Raw genomic sequence first — 15055 nt, 5'->3', positions numbered from 1 at the left:
CACTCAATTTTCCCAAATTTTCACTGACTGTTGCCTTACACATCAAGCAAGCTAGCTGATTCATATTTTTGATCATGTCACCCTTCAAGGTATTAACCACTGTTCCAGTTAAAAGTTGAATAATATCATATCTGGGATTTGCTTCAAAGTAATGGAGGTGGGGGGCTTCCCAGGTGGCTCAGTGGTAAAGAATCTACCTGCCAAGTAGGAAATGCGGTTTCGATCCCTGGGTTGAAAGATCCCCAGAATAAGGAAATGGCAACTCACTCCAGTCTTCTTGCCTGGGAAATCCCAAGGACAGAGAAGAGTGGCAGGCTACAATCTATGGGATTGCAAAAGAGTCAGACATGACTTATTGACTAAATAACAACAACAAATGGAGGTGGGAAGAGTAAGTGAAAGTATGGAGAAAACAGGTTTAGCTGTGGCAAAGCTCTGTAATAGAAGCATCATATACTATTCTTTTTTTCTTGCATGTTTGAAATGTATCTTTAAAAAATTCAAAAGATTATATGAAGATAATTCTTTGTTGGTCATCAGATGTCAAAAAATGTCTTACAGACTGATGGAAAAAATATATAGGATACAGGAAGCACCATAAAAGTTAGGACAAGTTAAGCATAAAAAAAAAAAAGTTATAGCTGAATTTAACATAGTAAATTCAGAAAACACCATAAATCCACAGCAATATTCAATCTTTAAAAAGGAGGGGAAAAGAAAACAGGAATTTCTTCTTTGAGGAAAAGTATGAGCCAGTAAGTAGAGACAGAATAGAATTTTTTTTTAAAAAATCACAATTTGCCATTTCCAAGGAAATAACTTATTTATTCAAGGATTATCAATTGACAATAAATAACTAGATACAAGGTTATTGAGGAACACAGTTATCGACCCACAGATTACTAACTGCAAAGGGGGAAATAATCCTTTACAATGAAAAGACCCAGCAGTCATTACCCTAACCAAGTGAACAAACTTAAACCATTGCTGACAGAGGAATAACCTAGCATGAAGTGCTTTTTGATGTGATGCTGTATTATACACAAAAATATTTAACCTGAGTATTATCAAAGCTCTGAGTTTAGACAGAACTGTTACTTTCCAGGAAATACAGAAGATGAAAGAACAAGTTAAATGATACCTCACACACACACATCAAATAAACCCAGACAGAAAATGAGAAGTTCTACAAGAGAACTGTTCTGGATTCTTCAAATAGACAATAAATATCCTAGGCGACAAAAAATAGAGGGACTATTCAAGAGACATAATCAAATGATGCAAATAACCTACATTATAGATTCTGATTTTTAAAATAATAAAACCCTCTGAATCACACTGCCTTCTGGAGAAACTGAGGAAATTTGAATATGAACTAATTTTTAGAAGTAATACGGTATTACTATTAATTTTCTTAGATGGGAAATGGTATAATAGTTATAAAATAGCATTAAGGTCTTTATACTGTATAAGAGAAGCTGAAATAAGGGGGGCTGAATATGTGTTGACTTACTTTCAAATAAACATGTACAAGATATAAAGCAAATATGGCAAACACTCAACAACTGTGGATTCTAGGTGAAGACCTGTACTATAGGCATTCACTGCACTTATGTCCTAAACTTGGCACATAAAACTAATGGGTGAAACTTTTTTCAAAAAATTACCACTGTCTCTCCCACTTAAAACACCACAGTTCTCAGTTGAAAAGGTCATGGCACCATTTCAGTGTGTTTACAATTTTAGATAAATTTAAGAATTAACAATGAATTCGTGAAACTTTCAACGAAAACCTTAATACATTACTCCTCCTCCACTTGCAGTTAACAAAACATGAACCCAGAAAAAGGGTAGTATATGTAAACACATATGACGTAACAATTTAAAGACTGCAAATCTGGGGCATTCTAACAGGATGTAAAATGTAAATACTGAAAATTTCAGGACAGAAATTTGTCGACAAGCAAACACAAAATTCAGTTTATCCAAACTTGAACGACAATAAAATTTATAGTCACTCTATTCTATTCAGTAGAAACATTTCAATTTTGCCTCATCTCTGTCAGCCTCCAAGAACACTTCCCACTCCACAAGCCGGGCACTTGAAAAACGGAAACGTAAGTGTATTTCGTTGCTATGGCAATGGGAAATTTCAAGAACTCGAACTTGAAATCTGCAGTCTATCTAGCCTCCATTTTAAAAACCATTTACCTAAACATACTAAACATAAATCGAAAAAAAAAAAAAAACCTGACATCTTTCATAAAATATCAGTTTCCTCTTTCAAACTAAAAGGTAAAGACTATCCTACAAAATTCTGAATAAAAAGCAAAAGGAACAGATCATTTAACAAAAACCCTGAATTTTTTAATACTTATATGTCACATATCCAGTACTAAAACAGCTGTTTTTATTTACAGTGTCCATATCGAACTTCTCATTTCTGATATATCAAACTCTACAATTATCTGTGTCGTTGGAAAAACGAAAATGAAATACTAAGGGAGGGAGCGGGAGAAAGCCACAGAATTCCCAACTTGGCATAACGATCCACTCCTAAACTGCTTCCTCCCTCATTCGCTCTGGCGATAATCTATTTCTTCAGATCAGTTTCATCTCAAATTATTTCTCAAACTAGTAACCAGTTTTTGAGTACAGTGTATATCGGAAAGACGGTTGGAGAGAAAGAACACTTTCAAGTTTTTCGAAAACAGCGAGTACACGTTAAAATAATCCATTCCTAACCCCTAAACACCAAAATGGTATTAAAGGAAAGAATCTCACCGGCTAAGTCCCATAAACCTAAACAGGACGAAGTAGTTTCCCAGCTATTGTCTAAATCAAATATTTGTTCATATTAACCTCTAAGACAGAGAAGCCAAAAAAGTTTCAAATCTCAGTCAGATCTCGCTCCCCATTCCCACGTACTTCTGTACCCAGCCCTTGGGATTCATTAAACCCCTGATTCCTTCCTCAAGCGAATATGGCTGGAGTACTCGGACGAACAGAGACGTGGAGAGAAGAGGTCGCCACGAGGCCCCACCACTCTCCTTCCTCACCTGCTCCGTGGCTCCGTCTCCTGACATGGCCTCAGCCGATTAGAATTACGAACTGGCCCGCGATGCCAAGCTAGAAAAGAAAAATTAAACTAAAAACCACCCCAAACCAGTAAAGTTGCCCCCTGCCCTGCGGAGCCAGACGGCCAACACGAATCGCCACCGCCCACTCAGATATGAATTAAAATGGCTCCGTCCCGGCCGGCCGAGTAGGGGATGTGGCTTCTGCATTAACTTCCGGGGCAGTGGGCAGAGCTAAGAGCGCAAACTCCTAGGTTACTCAACCGCGCAGAAGCAGAAAGACCCCAGGGGGCGGGTCTAGTGCCTGTACTGACGTCACAGCCCTGCACTAGCGAGGCTCTTCTCGAGAGAGCTGCAACCGGCTGGGAGGCGGGAAACTGTTTCTCTTGGAGGCTTCTACGCCTTTTGCAATTTAATTATCAACCTGCGGAGCCGGGCTCTTACCTGTTAAAGCCTGAAATCGGTTCAGTTCAGGCAAACTGGCCATCTTATGGATCAGTGCTTAGTGTTAAATTTCTTGTTGTTCCGTCGCTCAGTCACGTCCGATTCTTTGCGACCCTGCAGCAAGCCAGGCTTCCCTGTTCCTCACTATCATCCGGAGCTTGTTCAAACTCATGTCCAATGAGTCGATATTTTAGAGATGAGGAATCTATAGAGTTTTCTATGGTCTCAGCTAAGGTGCTTCACACTTTTCCCGGTATGAGGGGAACAGATCAAGCCAATGTTTATTTATGCACTACTCATGTGTCAAAGATTTGAAGTCTGTAAGGGCTGGGTTTAAGCTTGCCACCCCATCATGGTTTTTGGTTAATAGCAGTGAGGCTCTAGAATCAGACATGGAACAACTGATTGGTTCAAAATTCGGAAAGGAGTACATCAAGGCTGTATACTGTCACCCTGCTTATTTAATGTCTATGCAAAGTGTTGTTCAGTCACTCAGTCGTGTTCTTCTCTTTGCGACCCCATGGACTACATCATGCCAGGCTTCCCCGTCTTTCACCATCTCCCAGAGCGTGAATACGTCTTGTGAAATGCTATCTTGCAAAATGCTGGGCTGGATGAATCACAAGCTGGAATCAAGATTGCTGGGAAAAATATCAACAACCTCAGATACGCACATGATACCACTTTAATGGTAGAAAGTGAGGAGGAACTAAAGAGCCTCTTGATAAAGGTGAAAGAGTGAAAAAGCTGGCTTAAAACTCAACATTCAAAAGTCTAGGATCATGACATACAGTCCCATCACTTCATGGCAAATAGAAGGGGGAAATGTGCAAGCTATCAGATTTCATTTTGTTGGGTACCAAAATCACTGAGGACGGTGACTAGAGTCATGAAATTAAAAGACACTTGCTCCTTGGAAGACTAGCTATGACAAACCTAGACAGTGTATTAAAAAGCAGAGACATCACTTTGTCAACAAAGGTCCGTATAGTCAAAGCTATGGCTTTTCTGGTAGTTGTGTATGGATGTGAGAGTTGGACCATAAAGAAGGCTGAGCGCAGAAGAATTGATGCTTTCAAACTGTGGTGCTGGAGAAGACTCTTGACAGTCCCTTGTATAGCAAGGAGATCAAACCAATCAATTCTAAAGGAAATCAACCCTGAATATTCATTGGAAGAACTGATGCTGAAGGTAAGGCTCCAATACTTTGGCCACCTGATGCAAAAAGCTGATTCATTGGAAAAGACCCTGATCCTGGGAAAATTTAAGGGCAAGAGGAAAAGGGGCCAACAGAGGATGAGATGGTTGGATGGCATTACTGACTCAGTGGACATGAGTTTGAGCAAACTTGGGGAGATAATGATGGATAGAGAAGCCTGGTGCTGCAGTTCATGAGATCACAAAGAGTCGAACATGAGTTAGTGGCTGAACAACAACAACTGGAGCTAGACCATTAATTTTTTTAATTCATTTACTTTAATTGGAGGCTAATTACTTTACAGTATTGTAGTGGGTTTTGCCATACATTGACATGAATCAGACGTGGGTGTACATGTGTTCCCCATCCTAAACCCCTCTCCCACCTCCCCATCCCATCCCTCAGGGTCATTCCAGTACACCAGCCCTGAGCACCTTGTCTCATGCATCGAACCTGCACTGGTGATCTGTTTCACATATGATAATACACATGTTTCAATGCTATTCTCTCAAATCATTCCACCTTCGTCTTCTCCCACAGAGTCCAAAAGACTGCATTAATGTGAATCCTGGTTTCATCTCTTGCTAGATGGGTAATCTTGGTGAGTGACCATGGTCAATAAAACATCTCTGTCCCTCAGTTTCCTTGCCTACAAATAGGAATGACAGTAATACCTGCATTGTTTTTTTAGACGGAAGGGCATGTGGATCTTAGTTCCCTGACCAGGGAAGGAACCTGAGCCCTGGGAAGTGAAAGCATGGAGTCCTAACTGCTGGACCATCAGGGGATTCCTAGTACCTGCAATTCCAATAAGTTATACATGATAAAGTGCTTGGAACTGTACTTGACGTAGTCCAGGATTAAGTGAGAGCAAGTCTTCGGAACTCTTTCCCATTCACAGATCATCATAAGACTTATTCCATGCTCTTGGCTATGGTGCCATATGGCCCAAAGTAAAATGCTCAGCCTTTCTCATACACTCCTTGTTCTTTTCAGTCTCCTCTGCCACTGCTCTTGTTTCCACATCTGCCCTTTTCACAGCCTGAACTCTAACTCTTCAGAGTAAACACATGAGCACAGGGTGTGTATTAGAGATATTTATTGCACCATCCAGCTATAGAGGACTAGTTTTCTACGATAAACTCTCTGTCTCTTTTATCTTCTATATCTCCATTATCCTATGTTCTAAGACCCCTAGTAGATACTTGAAACTGGATAGTAGCAAACCCTATATATTCTATTTTTTCCTGTACAAATATATCTATGTTATCGTAGTTTAATTTATAAATTATGAATAGTAAAAGATTAAGAATAATAAAGCAATCATAACACTGTGATAAATGTTGTATGAATTGCATTCATTCACCTACTTGTGCACTTATTCTCTTTCAAAATATATGCTTGTACAAAGTAAATGCCTTTTCCACCTTAACTAAGCACCTATCACATACTGTGGCCATAAACTTTGCAGTTTGAGGTACAACAGTAAAAGTAGAATGAATTTATTTTTCCTTCTTCACAATTTCACAGATACAGGATTTGTTCTTACCATGGATCTTAGCAACCTCAGCACACAATATTTTTCCTTCCTTTAATAAGGCAAGAACTTTCACATTTTCATTTAAAGAAAGCACATTACAACTTCTTCTGGCATATGCAAATTGCAGGCCTCACTACTCTTGCGTTTGGGGGCCATTCTTAAGTAAAATAAGGGTTAACTGAACACAAGCACTGAGATACCCCCTCAATCAATCTGATAACAAAAAGGGAGGGCTAAGTGGCACCATGGAGAAGGCAATGGCACTCCACTCCAGTACTCTTGCCTGGAAAATCCCATGGACAGAGGAGCCTGGTAGGCTGCAGTCCATGGGGTCGCTAAGAGTCGGACATGACTGAGCGACTTCACTTTCACTTTTCACTTTCATGCATTGGAGAAGGAAATGGCAACCCACTCCAGTGTTCTTGCCTGGAGAATCCCAGGGACGGGGGAGCCTGGTGGGCTGTCATCTCTGGGGTTGCACAGAGTCGGACATGACTGAAGCGACTTAGCAGCAAGTGTCACCAAATTTCATCATGCTGCTCAGAATGATGCAGGACTTAAAACTCAAGAATTCTTTTTGGAATTTTCCATTTAATATATTCAGACCAAGATTGATTACAGGTAACTGAAACTGTGGATGGACTGGGGAAGGGGAGGCAGAGACTACTGTACATCATAAGACGTCTCTACAATGGAATGTCACATAGCTAGTAAACTGATGCTAAGGTACAGTTACTGACAGAGACATCCATGATATTGTAAAGCGAAGAAACAATACAAAAATAGTGTATGTATGTATATGTATATATACATATATATATGTATATATACACATACAGGAAGATCCCCTGGAGGAGGGGATGGCAACCCACTCCAGTATGCTTGCCTGGAAAATTCCATGGACAGAGAATGAGCTACAGTCCATAGCCTCGCAGAGAGTTGGACATGACTGAATCGACTTAACACACACATATATACACATATGTACGTGTACAGTCAATCTTCCATATCTGTGGATCCTGTATCCTTAGAGTTAACCAACTGTGGATTGAAAATATTCTTTTAAAAAATCCTGAAACTTCCAAAGAGCCAAACTTGAATTTGCTGCTGCTCACAACAATTTACGTAGAATTTACATTGTCTTTACAACTACTTACAGAGCATTTACATTGTATTAGGTATTATAAGTAATCTAGAAGTGATGTAAAGGATGTTCATAGGTTAAATGCAAATAGTATAACATTTTATATAAAACACTTTGAACATCCACAGATTTTGGTGTCTGTTGGATGCAGGAGGGTGGACCCACTGTATATATAGTGCCTCAAAGCATTAACAGTAGTTACAGTAAGTCCCCTACAGATGAAGCTTTAAGTTTTGAACTTTCATAGATGCGAGTGCACACAGAGAAAGGATGGAGACAAGAGGAAGAAGTAACTGAAGAACCGAAGAGATTCCCAATGCAGGAAGTAGCAAGGGGATTTTCTTTATTTGAGGAGGCCTGTTAGTTTTGGAGGCACAGGACCCAGACATGATTGGCCATGGCATTTAAGCTGGGTAAGAAGGAGAAATGAGGGCGCCAAAAGTGAACAACAGTAGCATCTCTAGATTTGAGGACCTCTGGTGGCATTAAAGAGTCCTCTAGAATGGGAATTCCCTGGTGCTCCAGTGGTTAGGACTCCATGCTTTCACTGCTAATGTGTCATGTGGCCAAATTGAATAAATAAATAAAATAAAGGGTCTCTAGATAGAAGGAGGACTGAGCTAGAAAGATAGAAGGTGGTGATCAAAGAACTGAAATGCAAAAAAATGAGATTACAGGGAATCTGTAGTTTTCCATGATGACAAAATCTAGGGTGTGACCATAGAAGTGAATGCCTAAAAAATAAATAAATAAATAAATAAGAAGTGAATGGCTGAGGTAGATTTGAGGACAAGGTCATTAGAGATGTGTTCAAAAAATTGCAAAGTGTTGGTGTGGGAAGTTTTCTCTAGGCATACATTGAACAAGAACTAACAAAGGAGCTATACTAATAAGTCAGGAACTAAAATCTTTGAGAAATAGGAAGAACATATTTCCAAATGTTAATAACAATATTCAGTTCAGTTCAGTTCATTTGCTCAGTCATGTCCGACTGTTAGTGACCCCATGGACTGCAGCACACCAGGCTTCCCTGTCCATCACCAGCTCCCGGAACTTACTCAAACTCATGTCCATAGACTCAGTGATGCCATATTACTACTGTTAAACACTCTAAGGAAGGAAGTATAGAGTTTTTCCGTTAGAGGTTCTTAAACTTTTGGTTTCAAGATCATTGTAAACTCTTAAAAATTATTGAAGACCATATAGAAATAAAAACTGATAAAATGTCAAAATATGTATTAAGTAAATTAAAAATAATATCATTACAAGTAAACATACATGTTGTACATTCATGAAAAATAACTGTATTTTCCAAAACAAAAAATTAGTGAGAAGAATGGCATTTTGCAAATTTCCTTAATGTCTGGTTTAATAGAAACAGCTGGATTCTCAACCTGTTTCTGAATTTAATACATTCACATGTCATTTAGCCTCTGGAAAACTTCCCTGTATGCTCATCAGAGAATGAGAGTGAAAATGACTTACACATTATTGTGATATATTTTGATCTTGTGGATACCCTGAAAGATCTAGACATGCCTGTAGCAAGATATGGTAGCTTCTAGGCCTATCTCAAAAAGCCCCACTTGCTCAGAGCTCCCCTTCAAGCTAGATAATCTCAGCACACACTAGCCTCAACATTAATCAAAATGTTACTGGTATTTTCGCTGTAGTGTTTTCATATATGTTATCTTAATTTTTATTTTTTAAGCAATGAGAGGAATTTTTTCGCTCACCAAGGAAAATTTGAACAGCCAAATTATGTGAAAAAGCAAGGAAATCTGAAATTGAGGAAAAAGTGGTATCAGGGGCGTAGTCACAGGATTGTCTCCATCTTCTTTTTCTTGGTATATTGATATCATCCTTGCGGCTGACTGGCTTTCTCTTTGTATGATGGTGTTAGAGGCTATATAAATACACCACTCAGTTGTTCTTGAGCTGGCCTTGAGAATGGGCCTGAGAGACGTGCAGCTGCAGAGAGCTTCATTGACCAAGGGTCCCAGCTGCTGAAATCCACTGAAGCTATGCTTTTCATGAGCTGCTCCCAGCTAGGGAGCAAGAACACACAGAAGAGCTATACCAAAAATGTCTATTAAGACCTGGATAATCACAATGATGTGGTCACTTCCTTAGAGTCAGACATCCTGGAGTGTGAAGTCATATGGGCCTTAGGAAGCATTACTATGAACAAAGCTAGTGGAGGTGATGGAATTCCAGCTGAGCTATTTCAAATTCTAAAAGATGATGCTGTGAAAGTGCTGCACTCAGAAATCAGCAAATTTGGAAAACACATTAGTGGCCACAGGACTAGAAAAGATCAGTTTTAATTCCAGCTGCAAAGAAGGGCAATGCTAAGGAGTGTTCAAAAGAATAAGTGAAGTGAAAGTTGCTTAGTCATGTCCAACTCTTTGCGACCACATGAACTATACAGTCCGTAGAATTCTCCAGGCCAGAATACTGGAATGGGTAGCCTTTCCCTTCTCCAGGGGTCTTCCCAATCCAGAGATCAAACCCAGGTCTCCCGCATTCCAAGTGGATTCTTTATCAACTGAGCCACAAGAGAAGCCCAAGAATGTTCAAACTACCTCACAATTGTTCTCATTTCACATGATAGCAAGGTAATGCTCAAAACCTTTCAAGCTAGGCTTCAGCAGTATGTGAACTGAGAAATTCCACATACGCAGGCTTGATTTAGAAAAGGCAGAAGAATCAGAGGAGATCAAATCGCCAACATTTGTTGGATCATAGAGAAAGCAAGGGAAGTCCAAAAAAAAACATCTGCTTCTTCTTCATTGACTATGCTAAAGCCTTTGACTGTGTGGATCACAACAAACTGGAAAATTCTTAAAGGGATGGGAATACCAGACCACCTTATCTGTCTCCTGAAAAAGCTGCATGCAGGGCAAGAAGCAACAATTAGAACCGGACGTAGAACAGCAGACTGGTTCAAAATTGGAAAAGGAGTACGACAAGATTGTATACTGTCACTGTGTTTATTTAACTTATATGTAGAGTGAATCATGTGAAATGCTAGGCTCGATGAAGCACAAACTGGAATCAAGATTGCTGGGGAAAATATCAACAATCTCAGACATTCATATACCACTTTGAAGGCAGAAAGTTGAAGAGGAACTAAAAGAACCTCTTGATGAAGGTGAAAGATGAAAGTGAAAAAAGATGGTTTAAAACTCAACATCAAAAAACTAAGATCATGGCATCAGGTCCCATCACTTCATGGCAAATAGATGGGGAAATAATGGAAACAGTGACAGACTTTAATTTGAGGGCTCTAAAATCACTGCAGATGGCGATTGCAGCCATGAAATTAAGATGCTTGCTCCTTGGAAGAAAAGTTATGACCAACCTAGACAGCATATTAAAAGGCAGAGACATTACTTTGCCAATAAAGGTCCATCTAGTCAAAGCTATGATTTTTCCAGTAGTAATATATGGATGTGAGAGTTGGATTATAAAGAAAGCTGAGTGCTGAAGAACTGATGCTTTTGAACTGTGGTATTGGAGAAGGCTCTTGAGAGTCCCTTGGACTGCAAGGATATCCAATCAGTCCATCCTACTGGAAATCACTCCTGAATATTCATTGCAAGGACTGATGCTGAAGCTGAAACTCCAGTACTTTAGCCACCTGATGTGAAGAGCTGACTCACTGGAGAACACCCTGATGCTGGGAAAAATTGAAGGCAAAAGGAGAAGGCAGTGTCAGAGAATGAAATGATTAGATAGCATCAATGGACATGAGTTTGAGTAAACTCCGGGAGACAGTGAAGGACAGGAAAGCCTGGCGTGCTGCAGTCCATGGGGTTGCAAACAGTCAGACATAACTGAGTGACTGAACAACATTAGCAGCCTAGCCAGGAACTGAGAGTGTTAGGGATTCAAATGAGGGCCCATTCCTGGAAAACCAGAACCTCTTGATGACCGATTTTGAAGACTTTCCAACAGCTTATTAAATCTTTCTTTGGCTACATGGTAATCTAGGTTGCTACTTTCATCTGTCTTTTACCTGGAGTCAGACTTGCACTGCAGTTGGACGATCCTCCTAGCCTTCTCTGTCTCCTTTCCCCTCTTCTCTCACTGGTAACTTGCCTAATAAAGTCCTTGAACACTTAATCCTGTTTAGTTTCTGCTTCTTGGAGGACTAGACTAACAGACTCCTTTAAGGGAGTCTGCTGTTGGGGAGCAGGGTTACTGAAATGCCTGGATGTACCCCTTGTTTTTATAAATTTCAAATATTGATCCTGGCAGCCTCCAGTTACCTCAGGCTGCCTGTCTAAGTAATCCAGGTGTAATCAATTATTATTTTTATTCATGCTTGGTTACAAAGTGACCCTTTATAAGGGTCAAAGTCTGCTCTCAACTTTTTTTTTTTCTCAACTAATCCTCTTAGTTTAAGCATGTAACTTCGCAGAAGGCTAAGTCCTTTTAGAAAAGCACAGATTTCATTATAGCAGAAATATGTGTACGTGCAAATGTTCTTATCCCTCCTCTCTTTATTTCATGGTTTTGCTCTTTGCGTTTGTTGTTTGTATTGCAGATAATCTCCACATTAACACATCAGATCAGATCAGTTGCTCAGTCGTGTCTGACTCTTTGCGACTCCATGAATCGCAGCACACCAGGCCTCCCTGTCCATCACCAACTGAGTTCACTCAGACTCACATCCATAGAGTCAGTGATGCCATCCAGCCATCTCATCCTCTGTCGTCCCCTTCTCCTCCTGCCCCCAATCCCTCCCAGCATCAGGGTCTTTTCCAATGAGTCAGCTCTTCGCATGAGGTGGCCAAAGTACTGGAGTTTCAGCTTCAGCATCAGTCCTTCCAAAGAAATCCCAGGGCTGATCTTCAGAATGGACTGGTTGGATCTTCTTGCAGTCCAAGGGACTCTCAAGAGTCTTCTCCAACATCACAGTTCAAAAGCATCAATTCTTCAGCACTCAGCCTTCTTCACAGTCCAACTCTCACATCCGTACAAGACCACAGGAAAAACCATAGCCTTGACTAGACGAAACTTTGTTGGCAAAGTAATGTCTCTGCTTCTCAATATGCTATCTAGGTTGGTCATAACTTTCCTTCCAAGGAGTAAGCGTCTTTTAATTTCATGACTGCAGTCACCATCTGCAGTGATTTTGGAGCCCAGAAAAATAAAGTCTGACACTGTTTCCACTGTTTCCCTATCTATTTCCCATGAAGTGATGGGACTGGATGCCATGATCTTTGTTTTCTGAATGTTGAGCTTTAAGCCAACTTTTTCACTCTCCTCTTTCACTTTCATCAAGAGGCTTTTTAGTTCCTCCTCACTTTCTGCCATATGGGTGGTGTCATCTGCATATCTGAGGTTATTGATATTTCTCCTGGCAATCTTGATTCCAGCTTGTGTTTCTTCCAGTCCAACGTTTCTCATGATGTACTCTGCATATAAGTTAAATAAGCAAGGTGACAATATACAGCCTTGACGTACTCCTTTTCCTATTTGGAACCAGTCTGTTGTTCCATGTCCAGTTCTAACTGATGCTTCCTGATCTGCATACAAATTTCTCAAGAGGCAGATCAGGTGGTCTGGTTGCCGGGGTCCAGCCCCAGCTGATCCAGGGTATTCGAAGGAGAGACGGCGTAGGCAACCTATTTATTTAAATATTTATCAAAGATATAAAGAGTAATAGAATGAGGATAGCTCAGTGAGGAAATTCAGTGGAGAAAAGAGGCTGAGTAGCTTGGTTTATGCGGGAGACCAGTAAAACTTCAAGACAAGAAGTTTGCACCACTTACGTAGGCCGCAGGCATCCTTCCGTTCTCCCGAAGGAGAGGAGACACTGAGGCCTCCCCGGTCGGATCTTAGAAGCTCAGGCATAATTAGTAAGGATGGCGGGTTCTGCGCTCCAGATGGAGACTCAGCCAGAATTTGAGAGAGAGAGCGACATGGGGAGACCAAGTTTCAGTGAACAAGGCCCACACTTTATTTTCCAAAGTAGTTTTTATACCTTAAGTTGTGCGTAGAGGATAATGGGGGAAGGGGTGGAGTCATGCAAGGACAGCAGTTCCTGATCCTAATCGAAGCCAGGCTTTCAAACTTATCATATGCAAAAGTTTAGGTGATTTACATCATCTTCTGGCCCGGAGGCCTGTTAACATTTTAATGAACTTATTTTTCTCTAAAGGTGATTATTCTAAAGTCAGGCGCCAGCCTCCAAAAAGCATTGGATAGTTGCATTCCTATAGGGCAAAGGTGAGGTGGGCTCAATCAAGAAAAGAATTAACTTAAGGGTCCAAGGTTACAAACACTGAGGCTACTACTTACATTTCTATACACCCATTATATCAATCAATACACTGCCAAGGACACAGTAGGTAAGGAGTATGGAGACTTAGCAGCAAACATTGGCCCAATAAGTGAAAAACCCTTCACCAATACAATTTCTAATCAATCTTTTAACTACTCAAAGGAATCTGTGTTTAGACAGTTTAGAACGTCTCCTGCCTCTCACAGTTGGGAGGCTCTGAATAATCACATGTGGCCGGAAAAACTATTCAGGCAGGCTAGAGGATTTCCAAAGGAGTTTGTAGGTTGAAACACTGTCACACCCAGGAATTATTAACTGGAACTGTAAGCTAACTCTTTTTTCAGAGAGAGGTAGTGGGGGACAGCCCCCCGTAAAGTCAGAGGTGTAGATGAGAGCACAAAGCAGAAAGTAGGCAGACTCTGGTTTTGGGGGTAGATGCTCGAGAATTTCCAGGGGGACTCCTGAGGCTCAATCCCGCCTTTGCGTATGCCGAGCCTCCTTCCTCATGACCTTTGCCATGGGCGGAGTTCCTCACGCTGGCTCCCGGCAGTGATAGAATTCTAGTTGAGCTATTCCAGATCTTGAAAGATTATGCTGTGGATAGTGCTGCACTCAATATACAATATGCACTCAATATGCAATATGCCGGCTCCCGGCATCTGGTATTCCCATCTCTTTCAGAATTTTTCACAGTTTATTGTGATTCACACAGTCAAAGGCTTTGGCATAGTCAATAAAGCAGAAATAGATGTTTTTCTGGAACTCTCTTGCTTTTTCCATGATCCAGCGGATGTTGACAATTTGATCTCTGGTTCCTCTGCCTTTTCTAAAACCAGCTTGAACATCAGGAAGTTCACAGTTCACATATTGCTGAACCCTGGCTTGGAGAATTTTGAGCATTACCGTACTAGTGTGTGAGATGAGTGCAATTGTGCAGTCGTTTGAGCATTCTTTGGCATTGCCTTTCTTTGGGATTGGAATGAAAACTGACCTTTTCCAGTCCTGTGGCCACTGCTGAGTTTTCCAAATTTGCTGGCATATTGAGTGCAGCACTTTCACAGCATCATCTTTGAGGATTTGGAATAGCTCAACTGGAATTCTATCACCTCCACTAGCTTTATTCGTAGTGATGCTTTCTAAGGCCCACTTGACTTCACACTCCAGGATGTCTGGCTCTGGGTGAGTGATCACACCATCGTGATTATCTGGGTCATGAAGATCTTTTTTATACAGTTCTTCTGTACATTAACACTACATTAACATTAACACATAGAGATCTTCAATCATTTTTATCATTGCGAAGGACTCCATTGTATGCATGTACCATAGCTTGTTCAACTTGTTCCCTATTGATAGA

The 15055-nt window shown here is 40.6% G+C and overlaps 1 protein-coding gene across 1 annotated transcript in view; it reads right to left on the bottom strand.

The window, feature by feature from the left end:
• Window positions 1-3287, bottom strand: part of CSTF3 (cleavage stimulation factor subunit 3) — a 67631-nt gene extending 64344 nt beyond the window's left edge. Inside the window, exon 1 of the mRNA XM_027562712.1 lies at window positions 3060-3287. Within this exon, the coding sequence (XP_027418513.1) occupies window positions 3060-3086 (27 nt within the window). The 5' untranslated portion in view covers window positions 3087-3287. The remainder of the gene's footprint in view (window positions 1-3059) is intronic.
• Window positions 3288-15055: the final 11768 nt, after the last annotated feature.

The sequence above is a fragment of the Bos indicus x Bos taurus genome, chromosome 15 (genome assembly GCF_003369695.1).
Source record: "Bos indicus x Bos taurus breed Angus x Brahman F1 hybrid chromosome 15, Bos_hybrid_MaternalHap_v2.0, whole genome shotgun sequence".
Taxonomy (NCBI): domain Eukaryota; kingdom Metazoa; phylum Chordata; class Mammalia; order Artiodactyla; family Bovidae; genus Bos; species Bos indicus x Bos taurus.
The sequence above is the reverse complement of the archived record's forward strand: the minus strand, read 5'-3'. Positions and strand labels throughout refer to the sequence as shown.